General features: G+C 43.8%; 1 protein-coding gene across 8 annotated transcripts in view; it reads right to left on the reverse strand.

The window, feature by feature from the left end:
* Positions 1 to 332: 332 nt before the first annotated feature.
* Positions 333 to 25885, reverse strand: part of PDE1C (phosphodiesterase 1C) — a 432015-nt gene continuing 406462 nt past the window's right edge. For 4 of the 8 annotated variants that reach the window (XM_060195824.1, XM_060195817.1, XM_060195819.1 and 1 more), the window contains one exon: positions 333 to 2922. In XM_060195824.1, the coding sequence (XP_060051807.1) occupies positions 2753 to 2922 (170 nt within the window). In that variant the 3' untranslated portion in view covers positions 333 to 2752. Of the gene's footprint in view, positions 2923 to 15535; positions 15702 to 25885 lie in introns of those variants that run through there. The other 4 variants (XR_009551116.1, XR_009551115.1, XM_060195822.1 and 1 more) reach the window with 2 other exon arrangements.

Here is a 25885-nt window from a genome sequence, read left to right on the forward strand (position 1 = left end):
CTTTGCTTTGCTGCAACACACAAAACCAGTCCAAGCTTTATTTATGTTTCCTCATTCTATTCTTGTTTCTTAAGTTCAGAATTTACTGGGGGTAGGGTGTAAGAAGAAAATATCAGGTTTCTTTCTTCCTTTCTCTCTCTCTCTCTCTTTCTCTTTTCTTCCTTTCTTTCTCTTTCTTTTTAAGGTATTATCTATAACACCAGGACACAAATTAAAAGAGCAAGTTCCACTTTCCAACTTCACAAAATATTCAGCGCCAAGCTAGAGGCAATTTAACCGTATCAAATGAATCTCAGAATGCTGGAGAATGAAGACAATGGTTCACACACATGTGGGTTCTTTAAAAGCATCTTTATTGGCTATAAGAATATAATCAGATATTTCTATACAATCCATCATGCAAAAAAAAACCAACATGGTGGACATTTTACAAGCAATGCAAAATCTGGACCTCTGCACATCTGCTCAGGTAAGGTATTATTAGCAAAGGCTGCAAAATAACAACTTGGAGTCAGAAGCACAGAGGGAGGAGACTGTTGTTATTCCCAGGATGATGGCTTTTGAGGCAAGAAGTGATCAAGAAAGCCACACTGAAGACTCAACACCTGAAACAGAGTATTGAGAGACAGCCAGCCAGGAGACATCATCTGTGAGCTGACTCACGGGTTATCAAGGAAGCCACTACTCCACGGACAGATTCACTGTCACCAAATGATTCTGTGCTGTGCAGTGAGCACTAAGGCATCTGCGTGTAGACATGTAGGAATTACCTGTTGAGTTTACCTAATTCCGAGTATGGGTCACTAGCCATCTACAGAAGGGTCTCCTTGCTCTGACACTAATAGGGACTGCAATTGCAAAACTCACAGTGATGTATATATAGTGATTCAACTTCTCTGAAATACCATTGTGAAGCATATCATAAAGAATTTCGTGCATGAGGGCTGCTAAGCTCTGAAGCTGGCTCAACATGCGTAACTGTGTTTCACTGAAGCTAACGTGTAGACAATGAGGACTGGTGAGCCCGGTCAGCCTTTTACACTCAGACCCCGTAGGTGTGGCACCAGGGCTCAGCATATTCTTTGTAGGCGGCTATCCTGGAGAGTTTTTCTGCATGTGAAATGCTCATGACTACATCTGCCCTGAGTCTGTTCTCTCTTGACTCATGGGTGGTGAGAACCTACAAGACCTTCAGTCTGCAGCACAAGGCGGAGTGGGGGTTACGAATCTCACGTTCAAGATTTGAAGTCTATGCCCACAGATAGGAAAGCTGGTGGTCAGCACTAAAGGAACAGGGGTGAAGATTAGATCTGCCTGACAATGAACCGAAAGCTTTCCACTGCTCAGGGGTGGGGATCAGAGGCTACTCGTGGTCCTGCATCCTTTCTGACTACTTTCATTGATATTTAGTTCCAAAGTAAAATAATTTTACAAAAAGACAAAAGGAGGCTCAAAGTGTCACCAAGAAGAGAAGTGAACTAAAGGCCTCCATTCCACCAACATTTCTGAGAGCAACAAGGAGCAGGGACCCCCACTCCCAAATGTGGGAAGGTGATCTAGGCTTGACTTAAAAAGAAATCTCAAACCTTGTGGAGAAAAATATTCCAATAAAGAATTCATATTAGGCTCAGGGTTTTAAATCATCTTGCTTGAGGACTACAAAGTCAAATGGAAGTCTCTTAGGTTGAAACTCAAACCTGGAGTCTCTGAGGCACTGCTACCCCTTCTGGTGTTGTCCAAGATGTATGGAGGTGAGAGATCAGAGAAAAAAGGGTCCAAATTCACCTGCTGGAGTCTCTCCCAGGCTTAAGGGTCCAGAGAAGCAGCTGAGCTCGAGTACCCAAAGGCACCCAAATAAAGGTGCTTGTTCTTCTGCTTTGTGACGCCTGTGCTCAAATGTATCTTTGGATGCAATTTTTAGTCTTATGTTTCCTAAACGTAAAAGCACAACTTTCCCTTTGAATTCATTTACTTCAAAAGTACATCTCTGCTCAAATCGCAAACTCTGTATTTAAGACTTAATGTTTCGAGATGCATTTCTTTTTAAAATATTTATTTACTTACTCCTTTTTGTTGCCCTGGTTGTTTTTTTATTGTTGTTGTAGTTATTATTGTTGTTACTGATGATGCTGTTGTTGGATAGGACAGAGGGAAATGGAGAGAGGAGGGGAAGACAGAGAGGGAGAGAGAAAGACAGACACCTGCAGACCGGCTTCACCGCCTGTGAAGCGACTCCCCTGCAGGTGGGGAGCCGGGGGCTCAAACCGGGATCCTTATGCTGGTCCTTGTGCTTTGCGTCACCTAAGCTTAACCCACTGCACTACCGCCTGACTCCCAAGATGCATTTCTTAAAACACTTCTCTAAACTTTAATGAAGATTCTTACTGGAGCAAGTCAACTTCTAAGGGTGGACAATTTGACAATGGGAAGAAATGTTTTTTTTTTTTCCCTAAACTTGAATCATTTAAATTGCCATCCAATTTAGATTTTAGAAAAATTTGTATCAGCAAAGACATAAGCCTCTAACTGGGTTGGTCTTGGAATGTGTGTTGACCTCCAAGTCCAATAGCTGTTAAGTATATAACATAAAGGAAGGGGGGCGACCACATAAAGCCTTCACTTTTCTTCGGCTGCATCAACAATGACAGCACTGACCCCAAACTGTTAGAGGGACGCTCACAGTGGCCCTTGAGTATTGAGAGGCAGACGGGCAGGCCTCTCCCTCCTCCCCACCCCACCCCTTCCCCTTGACCTATTTCCTGTTCCAGTGGTGTGAGATATTCTGGATCTTTTTCATTTTGAGCCTCTGATCCAGCATCTTGTACCGTGCGGGATGCTCATCCGTTTTCTTGGGGATGGAGGGTGCATAGGAGCTAGATGCGTAAGCAGGACGTTTGAAATGGCGTAGAGGAGGCTTGATGACTGGGGAGCAAAAGAAGACAGACAGCTGTTAGCTTCCCCCGGCCGGCGGGCATGGGCTGGGGTAACTCCCTCTCCCTAGACTGGTCGGTTTTCTTTCCAACCAGAAAAACAGACCAGGTTGGTTGGACTCTCAAAGGAAAACTCAGGACACACAGGTGAGCAAGCACAGAATCAACTCCACTGTTCACTTACATACAGCAAATCTCTAGAGAGAGACAAGGATGATCCCAGAATCTAAAGGTTCTTTGACCATCAATGTTTGTGGTTAAAGAAGTGAGAGGGGAGGGGCATGGCGGTGGCACACCTGGATGAAAACGTGTTAGAGTGTGCAAGGGTGCAGGTTCAAGCCCCCGGTCCCCGCCTGCAGGGGGGACGCTTCATGAGCAGTGGAGTAGGGCTGCAGGTGTCTCTCTGTCTCTCTCCCTCTCTATCACCCTTTCCCTTCAACTTCTAGTTGTCTCTGTGCACTAAATAAATAAATATAAAAAATAATAAGTGAGAGGGAGCACTGAGGTCACTTTGGAAAAAGAAAAACCAAATGGGTGAACAGAACCAGCAGATTGCGTTATACAGACACCTCTTGAGAAAATAGTTGATATATATATATATATATATATATATATATATATATGTCCCAAAACATTCTTTAAATCCTTAACTTAAACAAATTTAAATATGAACAAAAGGTCTGAAGAGACTTGTCATCAGAGGAGATGAACCTGCAGTACTGGACCCTTCTGCCCGGGGAATTATAAATTCAAACAGTGAGAAATACTACTCATCTATCAGGACACATAAAATCCAAAAGCAAACCTGATGAGCTCAATTTGCTCTCCTGACATCGAGCTCAGGGAACTCTCACTCTTGCTGGCAGGAATGTCAAGGCTACAGTCTCTAGGGAAAGCCAGTTGAACAGTTTTTATGAAGCAGGCATTGCGTTACCTTATGACCCAGTAATTACGCCCTTAGGTGAGTTACTCTAGGAGTTTGAAAACTGGTGTCCACACACAGAACCTGTGTGTGAATAGCCCCATGGATAAACGAATTTCAGGACATCCTGGCGATGAAATATCACTCAGAGGCAAGAGAGAATAAATAGGCCAGTTATACAGGGACATAGATGGGCCTCTCGTATGGGCTATGAAGTGAAATGGACCAGTCAGAAATGGCTACACCCCCTAAAACACTATTTACGTGATATCCATGAGCGAGCAAAAGAAAAAGCCGTCAGGGCTCAAAAGAGGGCGGGGAGTAGAGGTGAAGCAGAGGGGGTTAGTATAGGGCAGTAAAACTCTTCCAATAATGACACAGCGGAGGTAGAAACAGCAAAAGGAATGAGTCTTAGTGTATCCAGATTGAAAGATGATTTAGGAGAAAATCACAGAATGTAACAAAACCTTCTAACTACATTCAACTACAGCAAAATTGTAGAGACAAGCTCAGCGAGCTTTGGGAGAAGGATGCTTATGGAAGATGCTTATGGAAGTGACTCTGGGTCTGAGCAGACTGTCAGGCAGACGGCTCCTGGAACTGAGGAGCAGTGATCTACACTGCTTGATCACGTTGTTTCCCTGGGCATACGGTTTAGTCGCTCTAGCACCACCTTATTTTTATATGGAAAGCATTTTATGTAAATGGCAGTGAATGGAGGAAGTCAGCTTTCTCTGACTCCACTGGCTTAGAGTTGGAGATGTCAGTAGGAATGTCTGCTTAACTTAAAGACCGTTTATCTAGGGCGAGATAAATACATGACATTGTTAGTTATGCATTACTATGATTACTAAATTAAGAACGTTAGTAGACATAGAAATAGCACATGTTGCATGCAGATGCACTGGTTAGTAGCAGTGAAGCAGGTCTGCAGGTGTCTGTTTCTCCACCTCTCTGTCTTCCCCTCCTCTCTCCCCATTTCTTTCTGTCCTATCCAACAACAAGGACAGCAATAACAACAACAATGAAAAACAACAAGGACAACAAAAGGGAAAATAAATATAAAATATAAAAATAAAAAAAGAAGAGTGTCCACATATAAGTGTACTGTTAATACAAGTCCCATAATACAGTAATTCTGCCTTTTGAGTTAACTTAAGCAAAAACCCTGCAGTGGCCTCATACATAAGTAGAACAGGTTGCCTATGTCTTACCTTGTATGCCTAGTTGTTTCTTAGGTGAGCAGTGTTTGGAACACACACACACACACACACACACACACACACACACACACACACACGCAACAAATGCAAAGATGGTCTGGTTAGCCTGGACGGCGGGGTAGCGGCAGGGGAAGATTTCAGATTCAAAGCTGATGTTTGTCCATATCTGCGGCTGGCTGACTTAGTGCTCTTCAAATCATCATGCCTCTCCATATTCAGTCTACTTTTGCTACTCAGCATGAACCCAGCCAAAGTATGATTGAATTTTCCACCTCTCAGCGTGAGGAAGCATTAACCATTTGCTGGAATCTGGTCGTCAGAACAAAAACCTATTCCTGCCATTGAAGTCACTGCAAATAGAATTGAACCAACTTGTTGACAGGGGTCATGGGCTCCTCACCAACGCTGTAGAAATGCCTGAAGGCCTGACTTACCCTCACCCAAGGTGTGGAGGGGAGGGGGAAGGAGACTGCATACAGCATTCATTGTTAGGCATTTTGCCTTTTACAAAAGAACATGATTGTGATGTCTGGGCAATAGTGCAGGTCCTGGAATGAGGGTGCCATCTTAAACGCAGTGGGGATTTTTCCTTCTGAGAGGCTGGCTGCTTCCTGAAGAAGCTGTCTGGCTATCACTAAGACACTGGCAGGGGCCTGACCCCTCCCTCTTCAAAGTGTCTGATCCCACTGGACTCAAGCAGTCTTCTTAGAATCCTCCACAGCAAAGAAGAGTGAAACTGGGAGCAGACACCCCAACCACCCATATACTTCATTATTTTACTGATCTTATTTACTTATTTATTGGATAAAGGCAGCCGGAAATCAAAAGTGAAGGGGGAAGGGAGGGAGAGGGGGGGAGGGGGAGAGGGAGAGGGAGAGGCAGAGAGACTTCTGCAGCCCTGTTTCACCATTCACAAAGTTTTCCTTCTGCAGGTGGGGAAGCTTGAACCTGGGTCCTTGTGCACTGCTAACCTAGGTGCTCAACCAGGTGCCTCTACATCTCATTTGTAACACAGTGTTACTTTGCTCTTGGGGTCACATAGGCTCCTCTCATCTTTTACAGCAGTTGGAGAAATACATATTATATGAGTAGCCAACAAGGGGGGAGCATCATTACTCTGAGGTGTCAGTATTACTCCTCTCAGACAGAAGGACAAAGATAGAGGGACAGATACCACAGCAACAGAAGCTTCTCCAGTGGGCAGGGAGCCATATGCAAATCGGGGTCATAAGCATGGCAGAGCTACAGCTTATTCCGGTGACCTAGCTTGCCATCTTTGCCAGCCCTGACTAGTCAGTGAACATTTGGAAAAAGCATCTGTCTCTGCACAGAGCTTCAACCTGTGAAGATTCTTATCTATATTACTTTCAAATATGCTTAGAAAAAGTAAAGTTGAACCTCCCCTCCCCAGAGCCCTGCCCTACGAGGGAAAGACAGAAACAGGCTGGGGGTGTGGATCCACCTGCCAACACCCATGTCCAGCAGAGAAGCCACTAGAGAAGCCAGAACTCCCACCTTCTGTTCCCCATAAAGAATTCTGGTCCATGCTTCCAGAGGGATAAAGACTAGGGAAGCTTCCAATGGAGGGGATGGGACAGGGGACTCTGGTGGAGGGAACTATGTGGGATTGTACCCCTATTATTTTACAATCTTTTTAATCATTACTAAAACACTGTTTTTTGGGTTTTTTTAATATATAAAAAGGAAACATTGACAAAACCATAGGATAAGAGGGGTATAGCTTCTCACAGTTCCCACCACCAGACTCCGTATACCATCCCCTCCACTGATAGCTTTGTAATCAGAGAGCTTGGGTTTTTTAAACCTCTTTTCAGTCCTAGTCATGTTATCTTGGGCACAACATTTCACCTCTCTAAGCTTCTTTCCTCCCATCTGTAATCTGAGTAAACACCACTGGCAGGCTGTGGAGCCTCAGGACGGGCATGTAAAGCATGTGTCAGAGCCTGTGCAGAGTTGCCTTCGGTTAGTGACAAGGTCTGTTGCTATGACAGGGATCAGAGCGGTGGAGATCAAGCCATGGGGCGCTGCTGGGGGCTCGGGTGGACAGGGAAGATTTCTAGGAGAGGCACTGCCGTTCCTGGCTCAGGTAGGTCCTGTACTGCTGCTGCTCAGCTCTCTCTGTCTCTTGGAGACCATCTGCCCAGCTGTCAGCTTGGCTCCAGAATTTGTCTTCTCACTGGATTCTTTGTGGCTTCTCCCTAGGCCATCGTTTGAATCATCTGGGATTCTAAATCTAGCTTATTCATTTATTAGCTCATCGTTATCAGTCACCTTTGCTAATTTGGGATAAATCAAGTGCATTTGGAAGATCTGTACGAGGCCACACACGCACAGGCGCACGCACAACCATCCCAAAGGCCCCTTCCAAATGTGCATCCACTCCAAGGAGGATTCAGCTCCAGAATGGCTCACCCCAACCCCCAGGCAGACACATAACTACTTAAGACATCAGTCCTTTGACTGAGTTGTTTTTCAAAACTGGTGTTTGACCAGAAGGGAAGATGTAGTCCTTGTTTACTAACTAGTTGGTGAGACTTTAAAAAAAAAACAACAGGGAACTGGATGGTGTTACAATGCACAACAACCCGGGTTCAAGCCCCTGGTCCCTTCCTGCAGGGGGAAAGCTTCACTGATGGTGAAGCAGTGCTGCAGGTATCTTTCTATATCTCTTCCTCTCTCTCTCTTTCTTCTCAATATCTGGCTGTCTCAAGAAAATAAAGATAATAAAAAAAATTAAAACAAACGATAACGAAAATAACAACATATTATAAGCCCAGGCGTTTACTATTCAAGGACCTCTGAAGTAAAACCATCTTGTTCTGTCCACTTCAAGTCCTTTCACACCTATGATGTAAGCTGTAGCCCCACAAACTATCCTTAGGAAGGAACCAGGTCACTGCTCTTTCTGCTCCCTCGTGATGTGGGCATATGGTTTCAATCTCCTTTTTAATGAGAAGAGAGGATAGCACTCAATTATGGAGGGCTGTGGTGGGAAAGAAACCCTGATGAAAAATAGTCAGCAGAGTGCTGGCACATAGTAGGTGCTCACTCAGAGCTACCCTTCTTCAGACAAATACCTACATTTCAGGAGTTATCTGGAAGATTAACCACTGCCAGGCAAATTCAGTAGCAAGCACACTGTTAACTTTATTAATACCTACTTATTTTATTTTGTAGGACAGAGAGAAATTGAGAACAGAAGGAGAAACAGAGAGGGAGGGAGAGGGAGAGAAGGGCCAGGCGGTGGTGCACCTGGTTGAGTACACATGTTACAATGTGGAATGAGGCAAGTTCAAGCCCCCAGGCCCCTGCAAGGGGAAAGCTTTGCAAGTGGTGAAGCAGGGCTGAAGGTGTCTCTATCTCTCTCCCCTTCCCTCTTGATTTCTGACTGTCTCTACCCAATCAATAAAGATAATAAAAAATTTTTAAAGAGAGTGTGAGACACCTGCAGCCCTGCTTCACTGCTCATGAAGCTTCCACCCTGCAAAGGGGGGCCAGGGGCTTGAACCCGGGTGCTTGTGCAACAAGGTAACAACATGGTAACAAGTGCACTCAACTATGTGCACCACTGCCTAGCCCAGGAAGCATACTTTTTTTTTTTCCTAACGAGAATTCACTGATTTCCCAGGACACAAAAACATTACAGGTGTTTCTTTCTTTTTGCAGAATTGAAATTTAGTAGCAGCTTGAGCTCAGCTGGAAAATTACTCTTAGCACTAACACATTAGATGTGGTGTCGGCTAAAGTGATTCTCTATTCTTAACCTCTTCAGAGTGTGTTTTATATTAAAGCCAAAATAATCAAACCCATCATCTTCATTTTTACGAGACCGACTCTCCAAGGACTTTACCTCAAGAAATTGAGAATGCTAACCTGTCTACTGAGTCCCTACTTCACCTCACAGAGCAAATAGTTCAAAGGCAAGAGGCTTTTGCTACTTGAAGCAACAACCAAGAAGGAGCCAGGCTGCCGTGGCCTGGAGTGGAAAGGTCACGTTACCAGCACTCCCGTGTCCTCAGAGCAATGCACATCCACACAGAAAAGGTGAACCACATCACAGGCCCTTCATTCAACCTCAAGCCATGGCTTCAGCCTGAGCTTCCTCGCCAGGGAAGCAGGCCAGAGCATCAACTTGCAAGCTGACTATTGCCTTGCCCGGTAGAGTCTCTGAAGTTACCTGACATTGGCTATTTCAAGGTGCAGTGCCAGCATCTGAATGATTATGATGACCTTTAGTGCCGGGCTAGCTTCATGGGCGGAGACAGACGACCAGGGGCTCATGGCTGAGCTGTACGCAGTATCTCTTTATTCATGCAGAACGCAGCACAATCTAAGCTAAGCTAAGCTAAACTACCTGTCCTTATCTATATACTGGCCAAGTAGGGTGTAAACAGGATGTGACGTAAGAGGGTGGAGCAAAAAGAGACTGGTGTAAATCAGGGTGTGACAAGGAGGTGGGCAGAGCAGGGGAGAATTCTACCACTGAACCACCAATGCCCTGGAGGGAGAGTGGTGCTTAGTTAACAGTGGTTTATGTAAATAGACCGCAGCTTTAAGTGGGATTAAACCAATGCCATGCAGGCATGCGGTGCTTAGTTAACAGTGGTTATGTAAATAGAATACAGTGTTAAGCAGGGGGGATTAAACCAATGAAACAGGAGTGGTTTTTAGAAGCAAAATTAGAAGCATACCAACACTTTAGTTCTAACGTGTAGCCGGGTGGCTAGGATAACGAGCTTGTTTTGAGAACAGACTAAGTTGTTGGTAAGAGATTGATTAATTAATTAATTAATTAACTTATTGGATAGAGACAGACAGAAATTGAGAGGGGAGGGAGATAGAGGGAGAAAGAGAGAGGGCCAGGCGGTGGCACATAGTTAAGCACACATAGTATTAAGCGTAAAGATCCAGGCAAGGATGCAGGTTCAAGTCCCCTGCTCCCCACTTGCAGGGGGGAAGCTTTGTAAGTGGCAAAGCAGGCCTGCAGGTGTCTGTCTTTCTTTTTACTTCTTTATCTCCCCCTCCTCTCTCAATTTCTATCTGGAAAAAAATGGCCTCTAGGAGCAGTGGATTCTTAGTGCCAACATTGAGCCCCAGCAATAACCCTGGAGGCAGAAAGGGAGAGAGAAAGAGAAAGAGAGAGAGGGAGAGAGAGAGGGAGAGAGAGAGGGAGAGAGAGAGAGAGAGGGAGAGAGAGAGAGGGAGAGAGAGAGAGAGAGGAGAAAGAGAGAGAGGGAAAGAGAGAGGGAGAGAGAGAGGAGAAAGAGAGAGAGAGAGAGAGAGTCTTGTAGCCCAGATTCACTACTCTTGAAGCTTTTCTCCTGCAGCTTGGAACCAAGAGCTTGAGCCTGGGTCACTGTGCACTGTAACATGTGCGCTTAACCAGGCGATCTACTGTCCAGCCTCTGGCCAAGAGACTCTTAGGGTGGTTGACAGGGTCCTGGTCATCACATACAGGACTTACCAGCCTACATGCTAAACTGCATGGCAGGAATTATGTCCATGAAAATCTACTTGGGGAGAGGTGGTATGGCATGAGAGGAGGGACATGGACCTGGGACTACACAGAAGTGGATTAAGCTATCACTCGCCACAAAGTCCTCAAGAGATAAACTGCTTTATGACTCAATTGATTTTGAAAGTAGTGACTGGCTGGCATGGTTACTATGGGCATCTTAAATGGGATGTGAATCATGTAATACACACAGAGGGTCTTGCATTGTTGCATGGTGCCAGTGAGCCACAGGCTTCCGGCTTCTGGACAGCAACTATTACACAGCATAGTACGTGAGATGTCATCTCTGGAATCCCTCCTCCATGTTTTTTTTTCTTTTCTTTTTAAAATTCTATTAGTGACTTAATATTGAAATACAAAATTACAAGATGACAGGGTACAACTGCACCGTTCCCACACCGTTCCCACCACCAGAGTTCTGCATCTCCCAGCCCCTCCACTGGAAGTTAGAGTAGTTCACCCAAGGTTGAAGATACCTCATGGGCTTTCCTGTCTTTGTATCAACTCCTTACACAATTCTCCACATAACTGGAAATATTTTACTGCACAGTAAATAATTTAACCAGTTTATTTGCAAATTCTTGGCAAAGAACATACCACGCGGATCAATTATATAGCAAGTGCATTTGTGAAAAAGGTATCATATTTAGATCCCAAGGGAACCAGTCTTCTGAAACTGAGTATCATTCTTAGCAGTGCCAAAGCACCGAGCACACATTCTGAACTCTGGGTACGATCTACAGAGAGACGGAGGTTCATTCAATCACATTCATAAATGCCAAACCATGAGTGGAAAGTAGGGCTGCAACCCCAGGTGGGGAGTGAGATTCAGACAACCCACAGGAGTGCAAGGAGTCTCAGTTCCCAGATTCTAATCGTCAAACTGTTAGAAGAATGACAAAGGCACATGCAGTCCTCAATGCTCCCCGTGTTTGTTAGGCTAAGCCAAAATTCATTCTTTGGGCCACCTTCACGGGAAGCCAGTCTTGACTGATGAATCCCTGGTCTTTCATACACCTCTTATTTGTAGTTTACCCACTAGGTTTCAAGCCAGGCCGTGAACCTCGTGAGGAGAGGGGCAAAGTGTCCTGCTCACTTGCACTGCCCAGAAGAACTTCAGCACAGTACTGATCATGGTTGGCTGAGAAATATTTTTTTTCAGGGGTTTTCTACTAGACTCTTTAGGGTTTTGCATATAGGCAGTTGTGTCATCTGTAAATCAGACAGTTTAACTTCTCTTCCAATCTGTATCCCTTTGATTCCTTTCTCTTGTTTTATTGCTATGGCTAGAACTTTCAAGGAAATCTTGAATAGCAGTGGTAATAATGGGCAGCCCTTTGTTGTACCTGACTGAAGAGGGATGGATCCCCATTTCTCACCATTTAGTATGGTGTTGGCTATTGGCTTGCTGTATTTCATTCAATTAGTTGTAAAAAGTTGTTTTAAGATCTAGGTCTGAGACCCAATGCCTGACTTTCTTTCTTTCTTTCTTTCTTTCTTTCTTTCTTTCTTTCTTTCTTTTAAATTTCTTTATTGGGGAATTAATGTTTTACATTCAACAGTAAATACAATAATCTGTACATACATGACACTTCTCAGTTTGCCATATAACAATACAACCCCCACTAGGTGCTCTGCCATCCTTCTTGGACCCGTGTTCTCCCCCTACCCACGCACCCTGGTACTGAGAAATATTTAATGAACTAAGATATGACTCAGCATCATACTCAGTAACCTTCATGAATCTACCATTTACCAAGGAAAAAATGAATGCCTAGAACACATCCCAGCTAGCAAAGTTCACTAGACTCTACAGAACCCACTGGGTCTCTCTTGTTTCAGCAAACTCTTGCTTATCTAGATTTGCAGCTCACAGTTGGCTCAAGAAGGTCAATGAGTTCCTTTCTTTTGAAATTTCAAATATGACATCTGAGCGACTTTGTTTTAGACACATGCTACAATCTCAGCTCGTCTGCAGATGCTTATTCTAGGACAGAGAGGCACTGACAAATAGTTTCCAAATTCCTTTTCCCCAGCTCAGTGAAGCTGGTAACTGAGTTCCTTCCTTATGCAAACAACCACCGCCAATTTTGTGACCTGCAACCCCAGGAGTTCATGTTTACTGATTTAGCTTAATAAAAATTAATTCAGGGGCCGGGCAGTCATGCACTGGGTTAAGCACACATAGTAAAAAAGTTTAAGGACCCTCACAGGGATGCCAGTTCAAGTCCCACGTTCTCCACCTGCAGGGGGGGTTACTTCATGAGCAGAGAAGCAGGTCTGCAAGTCTCTCTCTCTCTCTCTCTCCCTCACTATCTCTCCTCCTCTCTCAGTTTCTCTCTTTCCTATCCAATAAAATAATAAAAAAAAAACAGCTGCCAGGAGCAGTGGATTTGTAGTGCTGGCACTAAGCCCCAGCGATAACCCTAGAGGCAAAAAAATATATTAATTCTTACTTTACTCCAGGAAGTAATCAATAAAGTTCTGCCTCTAGGAGAGGCTGTCTTCACTTTGACTCTTTGTTTGTGCCTTGCCTGCCCTGGCAGGTACAGGACGCAGTTTCTTCATTTATTTGCTCTTTTCTCAGGGGCTTCACCGCTCTTGGTTAATATTTTCAAATAGAGAGAGAGAGAAAGGGAGCCAGGTGGTGGTGCACCTGGCTGAGCGCACATGTTACAGTGTGCAGGGACCCGGGTTCAAGCCCCCAGTCCCCACCTGCTCGGGGAAAGCTTTGCAAGTGGTGAAGCAGGGCTGCAGGTGTGTCTCTCTCCCTCTCTCTCTCTCTCTCTCTCTCTCTCTCTCTCTCTCTCTCCCTCTCTCCTTCTCCCTCTTGATTTATGGCTGTCTCTATCCAATAAATAAAGATAATAAAAAATTTAAAGAGAGAGAAAGGGCCCAGACAATGGTGTATAAGGTTGAGAGCACACATTTCCATGCACAAAGACCCAGGTTCAAGCCTCCGGTCCCCAACTGCAGGAGAAGCTTCACAAGTGGTGAAGCAGGGCTACAGGTGTCTTTCTGTCCGTCTCCTTCTCTATCTCCCTCTCCCCTCTCTATTTCTCTGTCCTATCAAAATTTAAAAAGAAAAAGAAGGCAACAATGGCTACTGGAAGAAGGTTTGTCACTGTGCAGGCTCTGAGAGGCAGAGATACAGAGAGAGAACAAGATACAAGGGAGAGCCACCACAGCACCAAAGCTTCCCCAGTGCAGTGGAGGCCACACTGGGTCAGCACACACAGTGTGGCCGGTAACCCTCCCGGCAGAGTGATCTTACTGACTTTCACGCATGAAATTTCAAGGGAGACAGATTTTTGGAGACTGCATGTGCTAAGTCTTCTGCCAGGCTTCCCTCATCACTGTGTGTGTGTGTGTGTATGAGTGGTGTGTGTGGTGTGTGTGCATGTATGCGTGTGTGTGTGTGTGTGTGTGTGTGTGTGTGTTTTCTGGGCTTATGAAGTTGGCAAACCCACATTCAATAAGCAGTTCTAAGTCCTTTGTGCACACCAGTGATGTATGCCAGGAGAACCCGGAAAAGGTCAATTTCTTTTTATTTATTTATTTGTTTATTTATTTTTGCCTCCAGGGCTATTGCCGGGCTCTGTGCTTGAACCACGAATCCACTTCCCCTGGAGGCCATTTTTTCCCATTTGTTACCCTGGTTGTTTTTACCATTGTTGTGGTCATTATTATCGTTGTTATTGATGTCATCGTTGTTGGATAGGACAGAGAGAAATGGAGAGAGGAGGGGAAGACAGAGAGGGGGAGAGAAAGACAGACACCTGCAGACCTGCTTCACCGCCTGTGAAGCGACTCTCCTGCAGGTGGGGAGCCGGGGGCTTGAACTGGGATCCTTCTGCCGGTCCTTGTGCTTTCCGCCACCTGCGCTTAACCCACTGCACTACCGCCTGACCCCCAGGTCAATGTCTTTACAGAGTTCTAGGGCGCAGAAGTGTTAACTTAGTGCTTAACACAGGAGCTGTGATTTACCCAATAGTAAGAATGGCAGCCACCGGGGACAAAGCAGTGACACATGCAGCAGAGTGCAGATGTATGAGGACTTGGGTTCAAGACTCCAGTCTTCACCTGCAGGAGGGAGGCTTCATGAGTGATGGGACAGTGCTAAAGGTATCTATCCTCTGTCTCCTTCTACCTCTCCTATTTTCTCCCATTTTATTGAATAGGACAAAGAGAAATGGAGAGAGGAGAGGGAGATAGAGATGGGGAGAGAGAGAGACACCTGCAGACCTGCTTCATCACTTGTGAAGCATTCCCCCTGCAGGTGAGAAGCAGGAGTTCGAACCTGGGCCCTCGTGTGGGTCCTTGTGCTTAGTACTATGTGTGCTTAACCAGATGCACCACTGCCTGGCCCTTTCACTATCTTTCTTTATATCATCCTCTATCAAAAGAAAAACATTGAAAAGGTCATTGAGAAGAGATGGAGTTTTGTAGCCAATGAGTCCTGGTGATAACTCTAGTAGCAAAAACAAAGAAAAACAACCATTATTTCTCAAACAGAATTTAAAGAAAAAAAAAATCACAAAGAGAGAACTCATTGATATCCTCACTTAAAAGACAGTACATGATACATCCACATTCTATAGCTGTACTTGAACGTGGCACAGCAGTAACAAGACCATCTCCAGGCAAGTTCTCAGCATGATCAAAAACTACTTGAGAGCAACTTGACCTCCCAGCAAGGAGCACACAGCTGTCTCCTGCTATCTTGGGCAAACACTTTATTTGATGGCACCTCAGTTTCCTGATTTGTGACATGGTGATCACAGGCCTTCACCTAGAGGCAACATGTTATGAGGATTAAATGAAACAATGCATGTCGCGATTTGGGCATCTTCCCCGACATCTGATAACTGCACAGCACACGTAAAGTGTTTATTGTAAGAAAAAAAAAACTGAATCAAAGTGATCAGAAACCATCATTTCTGATGTGAATCTCTTCATAACTTACAGTACTCAATACATTTTGTTTTGGCAAAGAAAACAGAGGCTTCCTAAAATGTCTTCAGACCTCAAAGCTGCTTCGTTCTCTTCTGAGACATCCCCTGGATGGAAGATTTTTTATCCGTAGTCCCCTAGAACAGGACACAAAACAATGTCATTGCAAAGCCAGCTGACACGAGACACACAGATTCTTTCTACATCAGGCAGTGGGAGTCAGAAGCAGGGTTGCACCTACTGCCAAGTCTACCATGCATGCCAGCAGCTCAACACACAGGACCGGACATCTACCCCCAGCAGCGAGTGACTCCAAGACCGTACCTTCCACTATGGGTCACTTCAGGAGAGTGATGGACTGAGGTGCCCTGGGGGTTCTGCTCAGAGGTGAGCACTGCCTAGTCTCCATGGTAACAGTCACATCTGGAAGTGGTGGTGGAGCTCAGAACCACTTCTCCCCGAGCCAACAGAGTCCTTTGTTCTCCAGAGCCTTACTGGCTTCAGAAACCTCCAGGGGCATTAGTGGATGTTGGCTCTAGAAAATTAGTTTACCTCACAGCAGTTAGACTCTGTGATGGGTCTGCAAGGAGTCAGGGAGGAGGTATCCCCAGAGCAACGTTAGGGGCTGGAGCTCCAGGGGGCCATCCTCGGAGAATTTTGGACACTATGCAAGTTATTCTTCACTGAGCTCCTGGCTGCTGGCTGGAAGCATGTGGCTTGTGGAGCTTTCTTCACGTCTGAATCCTCACAGCCCAACATTCATCTCCCAAGAGGTTTAACAGGGAAAATAGGGATTGTTCTAAAGTGCATGTTAGACTGTGTCTATGTGGAGAAAACCAAACACATCTTGAATGTCAGCATTCTTAGCACAGTCTTAACAGAAAAAAGCATAGATTATACTACAACCACTACCCATGTATTTTCCATAAAGTGTAAGACATTTTTAATATTTTGCATATTTGCTAAAGTATTTTTAAAAGACTGTCAGAGAAAGCCAAATGACCTAGCATACCTCTGCATGGTATTTCTCTTTCCCCTAAAATGTCATCACCTTGAATTGATATTGATTGTTCCTGTGTACATGTATTCATTCAAACATCAAATTTTTATATCTATAAAATATCAAATGTGCATGTTTCTTATGAAAGTGCTAAGTTGTGGTGGCCAAGAGTTAGCTCACCTGGTAGAGAGCATGCCTGACCATACCTAGATGCTCCACAGAGACCCAAAGTTAAGGAGTGGTGGGCAGTGCTGTAGTGTGTTCACCTCTCTTTCTCTCTTCCTCTCTCTCTCCTCTGTCTCTCACCTTTATTTAAAAAAAAAAAAGTACACTAAGACCCATCTTCCTCAGGTGTAGCACAGAGTATGTTGTCTAGCTTCCCTTTGGAGGATGGAACATTCTCTACCGTTGTTGAACCAGGTTGAGGACAAGGTCCTATGGGGGCCCACAAAGAGGTCTATTGTGTTGTTCCTGATAGAGATGACCAGTAACAATGGAGAGAGGGATTTATTTATTCAAAGTCTAGGCCCATCATGTCTGTTTGGGAATCTCAGGACTTCCCGAATAGGGTCCCAGCTTATGGGGTGGTCTTAGAATGATGATAGAGTCATCATTAAAGCATACCAGTCTCAGATTTTGCAGTCCTTGCTTTGATAAGGATAGCTTTGCAGTGAGTGAGAGAACTGTAATAGGAAGTAGGTGAGGAGGGTAACCAGATCTAAGTAGAAACTTTTTTTGTGGGCACACTGTTACGGTGCCTCTCCTGACCTGTCAGAAGTAGACCTCTTGTCCAGTGGCTGCTTGGTGTCCTCTGGAGACCTCTGCTGTGGCTGTCGTATGACATTTAGTGCTTTTTTTTTTTACTTTTTAAAAAATAGTTTAAAATATTTTAAAATATTTATTTATGTTCCCTTTTTTTGCCCTTGTTGTCTTTTTGTTGTTATTGTTGTTACTGATATCATCATTGTTGGATAGGACAGAGAGAAATGGAAAGAAGAGGGGAAGACAGAGAGGGGGAGAGAAAGACAGACACCTGCAGACCTGCTTCCCCGCCTGTGCAGCGACGCCCCTGCAGGTGGGGAGCTGGGGGCTCGAACTAGGATCCTTATGCTGGTCCTTGTGCTTTGTACCACGTGCGCTTAACCAACTGCGCTACCACCCAATTTCCTTTTTTTTTTTAACTTTTAAGAAAATTTCTTTATTATTCTGTAGAACATTTAAAACTATATAGTTTGGTGAAAAAATCATTCCATAACAGGAAAGTTAGGTGTGAATATATAAAGATAGTGAAGATCACTGTAAGTATTTAGGAGTTGTATAGTACATTTCTTCTCTTTCTAAATTTTTTTTTCCTTTATTGGGGGATTAATGTTTTACATTCAACAGTAAATACAATAGTTTGTACATGCATAACATTTCTCACTTTTCCACATAACAATACAACTATTTCATCAGGAACTTTATGGTGTCTTTTTAGGTCTTTCTACTTGCTTGCTGCATTTAGTGACTCACTTCAGACTGCTGTCCACTTTTGCTTTCAGGTGTATATTTTGCCCTCGTTTATAGATACGTGTGTGTGTATACCCTATCTCACGGGACCTGGCCTATATCTAGGTTTCAGCCTTTAGGTTCATCATTAGTCAACAATTTGTTTGGCTTTGTATGTTGACTCTCTTGTCAACCACCAGGTTCCAGATGCCATCAGGATGCTGACCAGACTTCCCTGGACAGACAACCCCACCAATGTGTCCTGGAGCTCTGCTTCCCCAGAGCCCTGCCCCACTAGGGAAAGAGAGAGGCAGGCTGGGAGTATGGATCGACCAGTCAATGCCCATGTTCAGCGGGGAAGCAATTACAGAAGCCAGACCTTCCACCTTCTGCATCCCACAATGACCCTGCATCCATACTCCCAGAGGGATAAAGAATAGGAAAGCTATCAGGGGAGGGGATGGGATGGGATATGGAGTTCTAATGGTAGGAATTATGTGGAGCTGTGCCCCTCTTATCCTATGGTTTTGACAGTGTTTCCTTTCTATAAAGAAATAATAATAACAAAAGTACATTAAAACAGTCTGAATCCCAGCAGTAACCCTAGTGGTATAAAAAGAAAGAAAATACATAAATTCTGTTAGCTGCATCACTGCTTTGGACTTTTTTTTTTTTTTTTTAACTTTTTCAGATACAGACAAAGGCAGAGGCAGAGAGAAGGACACCACAGCACGGACCTCCCACCAGTGTGGTGGGGGCTAGGTTCAAGCCTGAACTGAACGCATGGCAATGTGGTTTGGCCATCTAAGTGAGCTACTTTGCTGGCTTGATACATTGATTCTTTTCTCTCTCTTTCTCTCTCTCTCTCTCTCTCTCTCTCTCTCTCTCTCTGTTTCTCCCTCCCTCCCTTTCTAATTTCTCTTTCTTTCTGTGGTTTGGAGCTTGATGTTTGCATGACAACTCCATCATTCTTGGTGACTCTTTTTTCTTTCTTTTCTAATAGAGACAGAGAGAAACAGAAAGGGAAAGAGAGAGTCACCTATGTTACCAGTCCACCCAGAAGCTTTTTCCTTGCAGGTGGGGGAACAGGATCTTACTCCGCGGTCTTTGAGCTCTACTGGGCGTCCCACCATCTGGCCTGGGCCCCCCACATCTTGTCTGAACTTGTTTTTTTCTTGATCAACTTTGCAATAGCAAGAAAATGGAAACAACCAAGTAACAGAGTGATTAACATCTTGGGGCACATTTGTACAACACAATATGTTATACTGATATTAAATGTACAATGGTTTTCAAAGAACTAGAGTTACGTATTGCATAAAATTTCTTTTGCCAATCATTAGCAAACTTTCTGGGGTTTCTTTTGTTGTTGTTGTTGTTCTTTTGTTTGTTTGCTTTGTTTTTGCTTCCAAGGCTATTTCTGGGGCTCAGTGCTGGCACTACAACTCCCCTGCTACTGGTGGCCATTTTTTTCCGTTTTATTGGACAGGACAGAGAGAAATGGAGGGGGGGATAGAGAAGGGGAGAGAAAGACAGACAGCACTTGTGAAGTACTCCCCTGCAGGCGGGGAGCTGGGGCCTCGAACCAGAATCCCTATGGGTGCTTGCACTTAGTACTATGCATGTTTAAACAAGTGTGCCACCGCTCAGCCCTTGGATTTTTTTGTTTGTTTCCTTTTTTTCCCCCCTCAAGCAGACACAGGGACTCACACACATAATATTTTACTGGTCTGAAATGCTGCTGATCTGACTCCCAAAGGGATTGTAGCATCTAATATTTCCAACCATCCTGGCTTGAAGAAACTAATTTCTCCACAGGAACAACACTTATTATCAGATCCCATTTAAATCGCTTCACCAGTCTAGTATGTGAGGTTATTTCTCCACCTGATTCTGATACACATTTCCTTGATGGCTGATAGTGCTGGACATCTGTACATGTGTCATTTGCATGTATTGTATGATGAAACGTTTATTCAGTTCCTCTGTTCACTTTTAACTGGGTTATTTGTCTTTTAGTTGAGACAATCCCACTAATGTGTCCTGGAGCCCTGCCCCACTAGGGAAAGAGAGAGACAGGCTGGGAGTATGAATCGACCAGTCAACACCCATGTTCAGCAGGGAAGCAATGACAGAAGCCAGACCTTCCACCTTCTGCATCCCACAATGACCTTGGGTCCATGCTCCCAGAGGGATAAAGAATAGGAAAGCTGTCAGGGGAGGGGATGGGATACGGAGTTCTGGTGGTGGGAATTGTGTGGAGTTGTACCCCTCTTATCCTATGGTTTTGTCAGTGTTTCCTTTTTTTAAAAAAAGTTTTTTAAAATATTAATTTATTTCCTTTTTGTTGCCCTGGTTGTTTTTTATTGTTGTTGTAGTTATTATTTTTGTTATTGATGACATTATTGATGGATAGGACAGAGAGAAATGGGGAGAGGAGGGGAAGACAGAGAGGGGGAGAGAAAGACAGACACCTGCAGACCTGCTTCACTGCCTGTGAAGCGACTCCCCTGCAGGTGGGGAGCTGGGGGCTCCAACTGGGATGCTTATGTAGGTCCTTGTGCTTTGTGCCACGTGTACTTAACCCACTGTGCTACTGCTGGACTCCCCCCTTTTTATAAAATTTTTTAAGTTAATAATTATTTAATAATGATGAAAAAGATTGTAATATTAACACAGGTACAATTCCACACAGTTCCCACCACCTGAGTTCCATGTCCCATCCCCTCCATTGGAAACATTGGAAGCTTCCCTATTCTTTTTTTTTAATTTTTATCTTATTAGTGATTCAATATTGATTTACAGAATTATGACATAACAGGAGTATAATTCCACACCATTCCCACTACCAAAATTTTGTGTCACCATCCCCTCCACTGGAAAATACAGTTCTCCCAAGGTTACAGATATAAGTTGACTATTATTTCTATAGCTATCTGTTTCTTGTTATCTGAATTTGTTGAGTTTCTATGGTCCTGCCTCTACTCCTTTGTTTTATTTTTGAAATTTAATTTACTTGTAAAATAAACAATAGAAAATATCTACAGAACCATAGAATAGCAGGGGTGAAATTCCACACATTCCCCACCACCAGAGTTCCATGTCCCATCCCCTCCATTGGAAGCTTCCCTGTTCTTTATCCCTCTGGGAGTATGGACCCAGATTCTTTATGGGGAGCAGAAGGTGGGAGGTCTGGCTTCTGTAATTGCATCTCTGCTGAACATGGGCGTTGGCAGGTGGATCCATCTCTCCCCTTCCCCAGCCTGTTTCTATGTTTCCCTAGTTGGGGAGGGCTCTGGAGAGGTGAGACTTTGAGACTTAACAAAGACCCCTAATTTCATCTGCTCTATTCCTACCTTTGAGTTCCTGCTTATTAATCATTTCACCCTGCTTTATATCTTAGCGTCTCTCAGCCATCAAGGAGTAGATGCTACTATAATGCTATCCTGACTTCCCTGGGCAGACAGCCTCATCAATGTCTTTTAATTTCTAAGTTGTACAAATTCCTTATATGTCCTGTGAGCTAGATTCTTATCAAATATATCCTTTTCTATTATTTTTGTCCAGTCTGTGAATCTTCTTTCACTTTCTCGACTTAGACTTTGAAGCACAGAAGTTACACATCTCAGCCAAGTTCTGTTACCTATCTTGCCTCTGGTTGCTTAAGCTCCAACTATACACCTAAGAAACACTTGTCTAGCGCAAGGTCATGATGCTGTCCTCTTACGCTTTCTGCTAAAATCGCATGGTTCGTGGTCTTCAACTTTGATAGGGCTCCCTTTTTTTCCCTCTTTATTTTTGTATTGGGAGGTTAATGGTTTATAGTCCAGTTGCTGGCACATGGGAACAATTTCTTATCTCACTAAGATGTGTCTGCAAAACACTCTCACCCCAAATAAGTGCCATCTTGTACCACCGCCCCCGAAACCTCCTTCTCCCTGTCCCCCTTTCTCAGAATCTTTTGCTTTGGTGCAATACACCAAACCAGTTCAAGCTTTACTTTAAATTTCCCTTTTCTAATCTTGTTTCTTAAGTTCTGCCCATCAGTGAGATCATCCTGTGTTCATCCTCCTCTTTTTAGTTTATCTTACTTAATATGATTTCTTCAGGCTCCATCCAAGATGAGGTGAAGAAGGTGAAGTCACCATTTTTAATAGCTGAGTAGTATTCCATTGTGTATGTAGGCCACAACTTGCTCAGCCACTCATCTGTTGTTGGACACCTGGGTTACTTCCAGGTTTTGGCTATTACAAATTGTGCTGCTATGAACACAGGTGTACACAGATCTTTTTGGATGGGTGTGCTGGGTTCCTTAGGATGTATCCCCAGGAGAGGAATTGCAGGGTCATAGGGCAGGTCCACTTCTAGCCTTCTGAGACTTATCCAGACTGCTTTCCATAGGGTTTGGACCAATTGACATCCCCACCAGAAGTGCAGGAGAGTTCCTTTGCCCCTAGAGCCTCTCCAGCATTTGTTGTTGCTATTGTTTTTAATGTGTGACATTCTCACAGGGGTGAAGTGGTAGATCACTGTTGTCTACTTGCTCTTGCATTTTTCTGATAATAAATTGAGCATTTTCTACATGTCTATTGGCCTTTGGCTCTCTTCTTTCAACTATGATTGGCATGAAGACCCAGAAACTATCCCAACATCAGTGTTTTTCCTGGCTATGGTCTTGACCTTGACTGTATCTTATCAACTTCTATTTCTTTTTTGTTTGTTTGTTTGTTTGTTTGTTTTTAACTGGAGCACAGCTCAGCTCTGGCTTATGGTGGTGCGAGGGGATTGAACCCGGGACTTTGGAGCCTCACACATGGGAGTCTCTTTGCATAACCATTATGCTCTCTACCTCCGCCCTCAACTTCTATTTCTTAAAGATATAACTATATTATCTGCTTTTCTAAATGTGTAGGTTTTGAGTTGCTTCTTCTGTATCACTCTGCTCTTATTACTACATAACTTTCCTTTATCCTTAGAATATCATTTCTCCATTTGTCTTTTTAGTGTTTTTATTATCTTTATTTATTTCTTTATTGGTTAGAGATAGACAGAAATTGAGAGGGTAGGGGGAGATAGATAGGAAGAGAGACAGAGAGTCACCTGCAATCCTATTTCAGCACTCTCAAAGCTTTGCCCCTGCAAAGCTGGAGGGCTGGGGCCTTGAACCTGGGTCTTTGCACACTATAACATGTGCAATTAATCAGGTGCACCACCACCTGGCCCCCCATTCGACTCTTTGGATGTCTTAAACTTGATATTTAAAAATGCTTCATAGCCTGCAACAAATCATTCTGAGGCAAGGTGGTTTTCCTGAGATGGGAAGCAGCAGTGTGTTGCCCAAGACAATAACTTTGTCTATAAGCCTTAGTGTGACCAACTATGCTCAGTGTTTCTGTAAACTAAGGACTTCCTCTCTATAGGTGCTGAAGTGGTCAGAAGTCGGAGACTATTTGGGACCCGTTTACACTAGCAAACTAAAGCAAAGACAAAATTTAGAAGACCTTGGGAGGCTTTGGATCAAGGACTGGGAAGCCCTGGAAACCAGTTGGCCAGCAGAAGGTCAACATCACATGGGAGAATTTGTGTCCATGTCCAGGATAACTTCCAAGGCCTAACTAACCCAGGAAATTATGACCTTAAGGGATAAAGAATAGGAAAGGGATGGGACACGCCACTCTGGTGGTGGGAATTGTATAGAATTGTACCCCTGTTATCTTAAAATCTTGTGCATCATTATTAAATCACTAGTAGAACATTTTTAGAAAGAGAGAAAGGAAGAAAGAGAGAAAGAAAGAAAGAAAGAACGAAAGAAAGAAAGAAGTAAAGAAAGAACCACCGTTCCTTCACACTGGAGATTCTCGTTTGCAAGCGGTTTTCTTCCTAATATCCATGTCATAGGAAAAAGGGGCTCCCAGAGAATACAGAGCACCATACCAAAGGGCCATCGAGTAGTGTGGACACAAATCTAGATGTGCAAATAAACTTTTTCTGAGGACGGCTGCTTCCTATGGTCATATATGAAGCTGCAAAGTGAATGCACATCTACCACCACCACCACCACCACAGCAACGAGAACCTCATATGTAACTTTGCAGTTATGGGCACAAAAAAATTATGATCATCCCACCTTCAAAACAACAACAGAACCAACGTACCAGTGGGTATGGATCTTATAAACAACTAATCATTCTTGGTTAATGTAAGATAATTACGGGGGAAAAGCGTAACCAGATACGGAGTCGCATGGGCGGGACAGGGACGTTGGAAGAGTACAGGTTGATAAAGGAAAAGATACCGATTACCTTTAGTCTAAGATGCTACAGGTGGGGAAGTTAGCTGTTACTTTACATACAAGCAAAAAAAAAAAGTCATCAAATTATAAAACACCTACAGTTATAAAACATTCATATTTTGAAATAAAATACATGTAAATACACCACTCAAAATAGAGGACGGAACTTTACAAAAAAAGATATAAAAATAAAGACTGGAACACAGATTTTAAGGAGTGTAAGTACTAGTAAAACATGAACAGGCACGGATAACGTTGGTGATGCTCCGCTAGCGTTAGCAGAAGTGTCGGGAAATGGCAAGTCACAGCTTACAAAATCATACCCCTTTCTAGACATCGCCTTGACAGCAATGTGTCAAGAACATGTACATATACGCTTTTAAAATATTCTATTTATCTATTTACATATTGGGTAGAGTCAGAGAGAAACTGAGGTGGAAGGGGGAGATGGAGGAAGAGGAATGTCCGCAGTACTGCTTCACGGTTTGTGAAGGTTCTCTCTGCAATGTGTGCGTGCGTGGGGACTTGAAATTGAAGCCTTGCATATACTAACATCCGCTCTACAACCTGGCCCTTGAATATGTACATAGTTTTGAGTGAGTAAGTCTATGTATAGAAATCTATCCTAGGGGCCTGGGTGGTGGTGTGCTTGGTTAAGGGCACATAGTATTATGCAAAGGGACCCACACAAGGGTGTGGGTTCAAGCCCCCAGTTGCCACCTACAGGGGGAAACTTCATGAGTGGTGGAGCAGGGTTGTGGGTGTCTCTCTGTTTCCCCTCCCCCTCTCAATTTCTCCTTGCCCTATCAAATTAAATAAGTAAAACAGTAATAAAAAGAAATCTATACTAAACCCATACTGACAGACCCAGGAGATTTCTGTATAAGAATGTAAAGTTGGGGGTCAGGCGGTAGTGCAGCGGGTTAAGCACATGTGACGCAAATCGCAAGGACCGGCGTAAGGATCCCAGTTCAAGCCCCCGGCTCCCCACCTGCAGGGGAGTCACTTCACAGGCGGTGAAGCAGGTCTGCAGGTGTCTATCTTTCTCTCCCCCTCTCTGTCTTCCCCTTCTCTCTCTATTTCTTTCCTATCCAACAACGATGACATCAATAACAACAACAATAATAACTACAACAATAAAACAAGGGCAACAAAAGGGGGAAAATAATTTTTTTTAAAAAGAATGTAAAGTTATTTGTATTAACAAAAATACCAGGTTCTTAAATGCCGCATTATCCATGAATATATAAATAGTGATGTGAAAATTTAGTGGACTACTTTAAAAAAAACCAAAAACCAACTATGGAATACCATTGGGGGAAAATCTTCATAATGTAATGAAAAGCTTGACTTTAATTTTTCTCACTGATTTCAGATGAAATAGAGACTCATGGCAAAGAACCTAAAGCAGGTGCAGCGCTAAGATCAGGTCAGGAGCCTTAGGCATGCTGGCTGTAATGACAGATTTCTAAAGGGGAGAAGCAAAACTCCATAAAGGATGACATTATAATGTAGAAAAAAAAAGGAGTAAGGACTGAAAA

The sequence above is a fragment of the Erinaceus europaeus genome, chromosome 8 (assembly GCF_950295315.1).
Source record: "Erinaceus europaeus chromosome 8, mEriEur2.1, whole genome shotgun sequence".
NCBI classification, from domain to species: Eukaryota; Metazoa; Chordata; class Mammalia; order Eulipotyphla; family Erinaceidae; genus Erinaceus; species Erinaceus europaeus.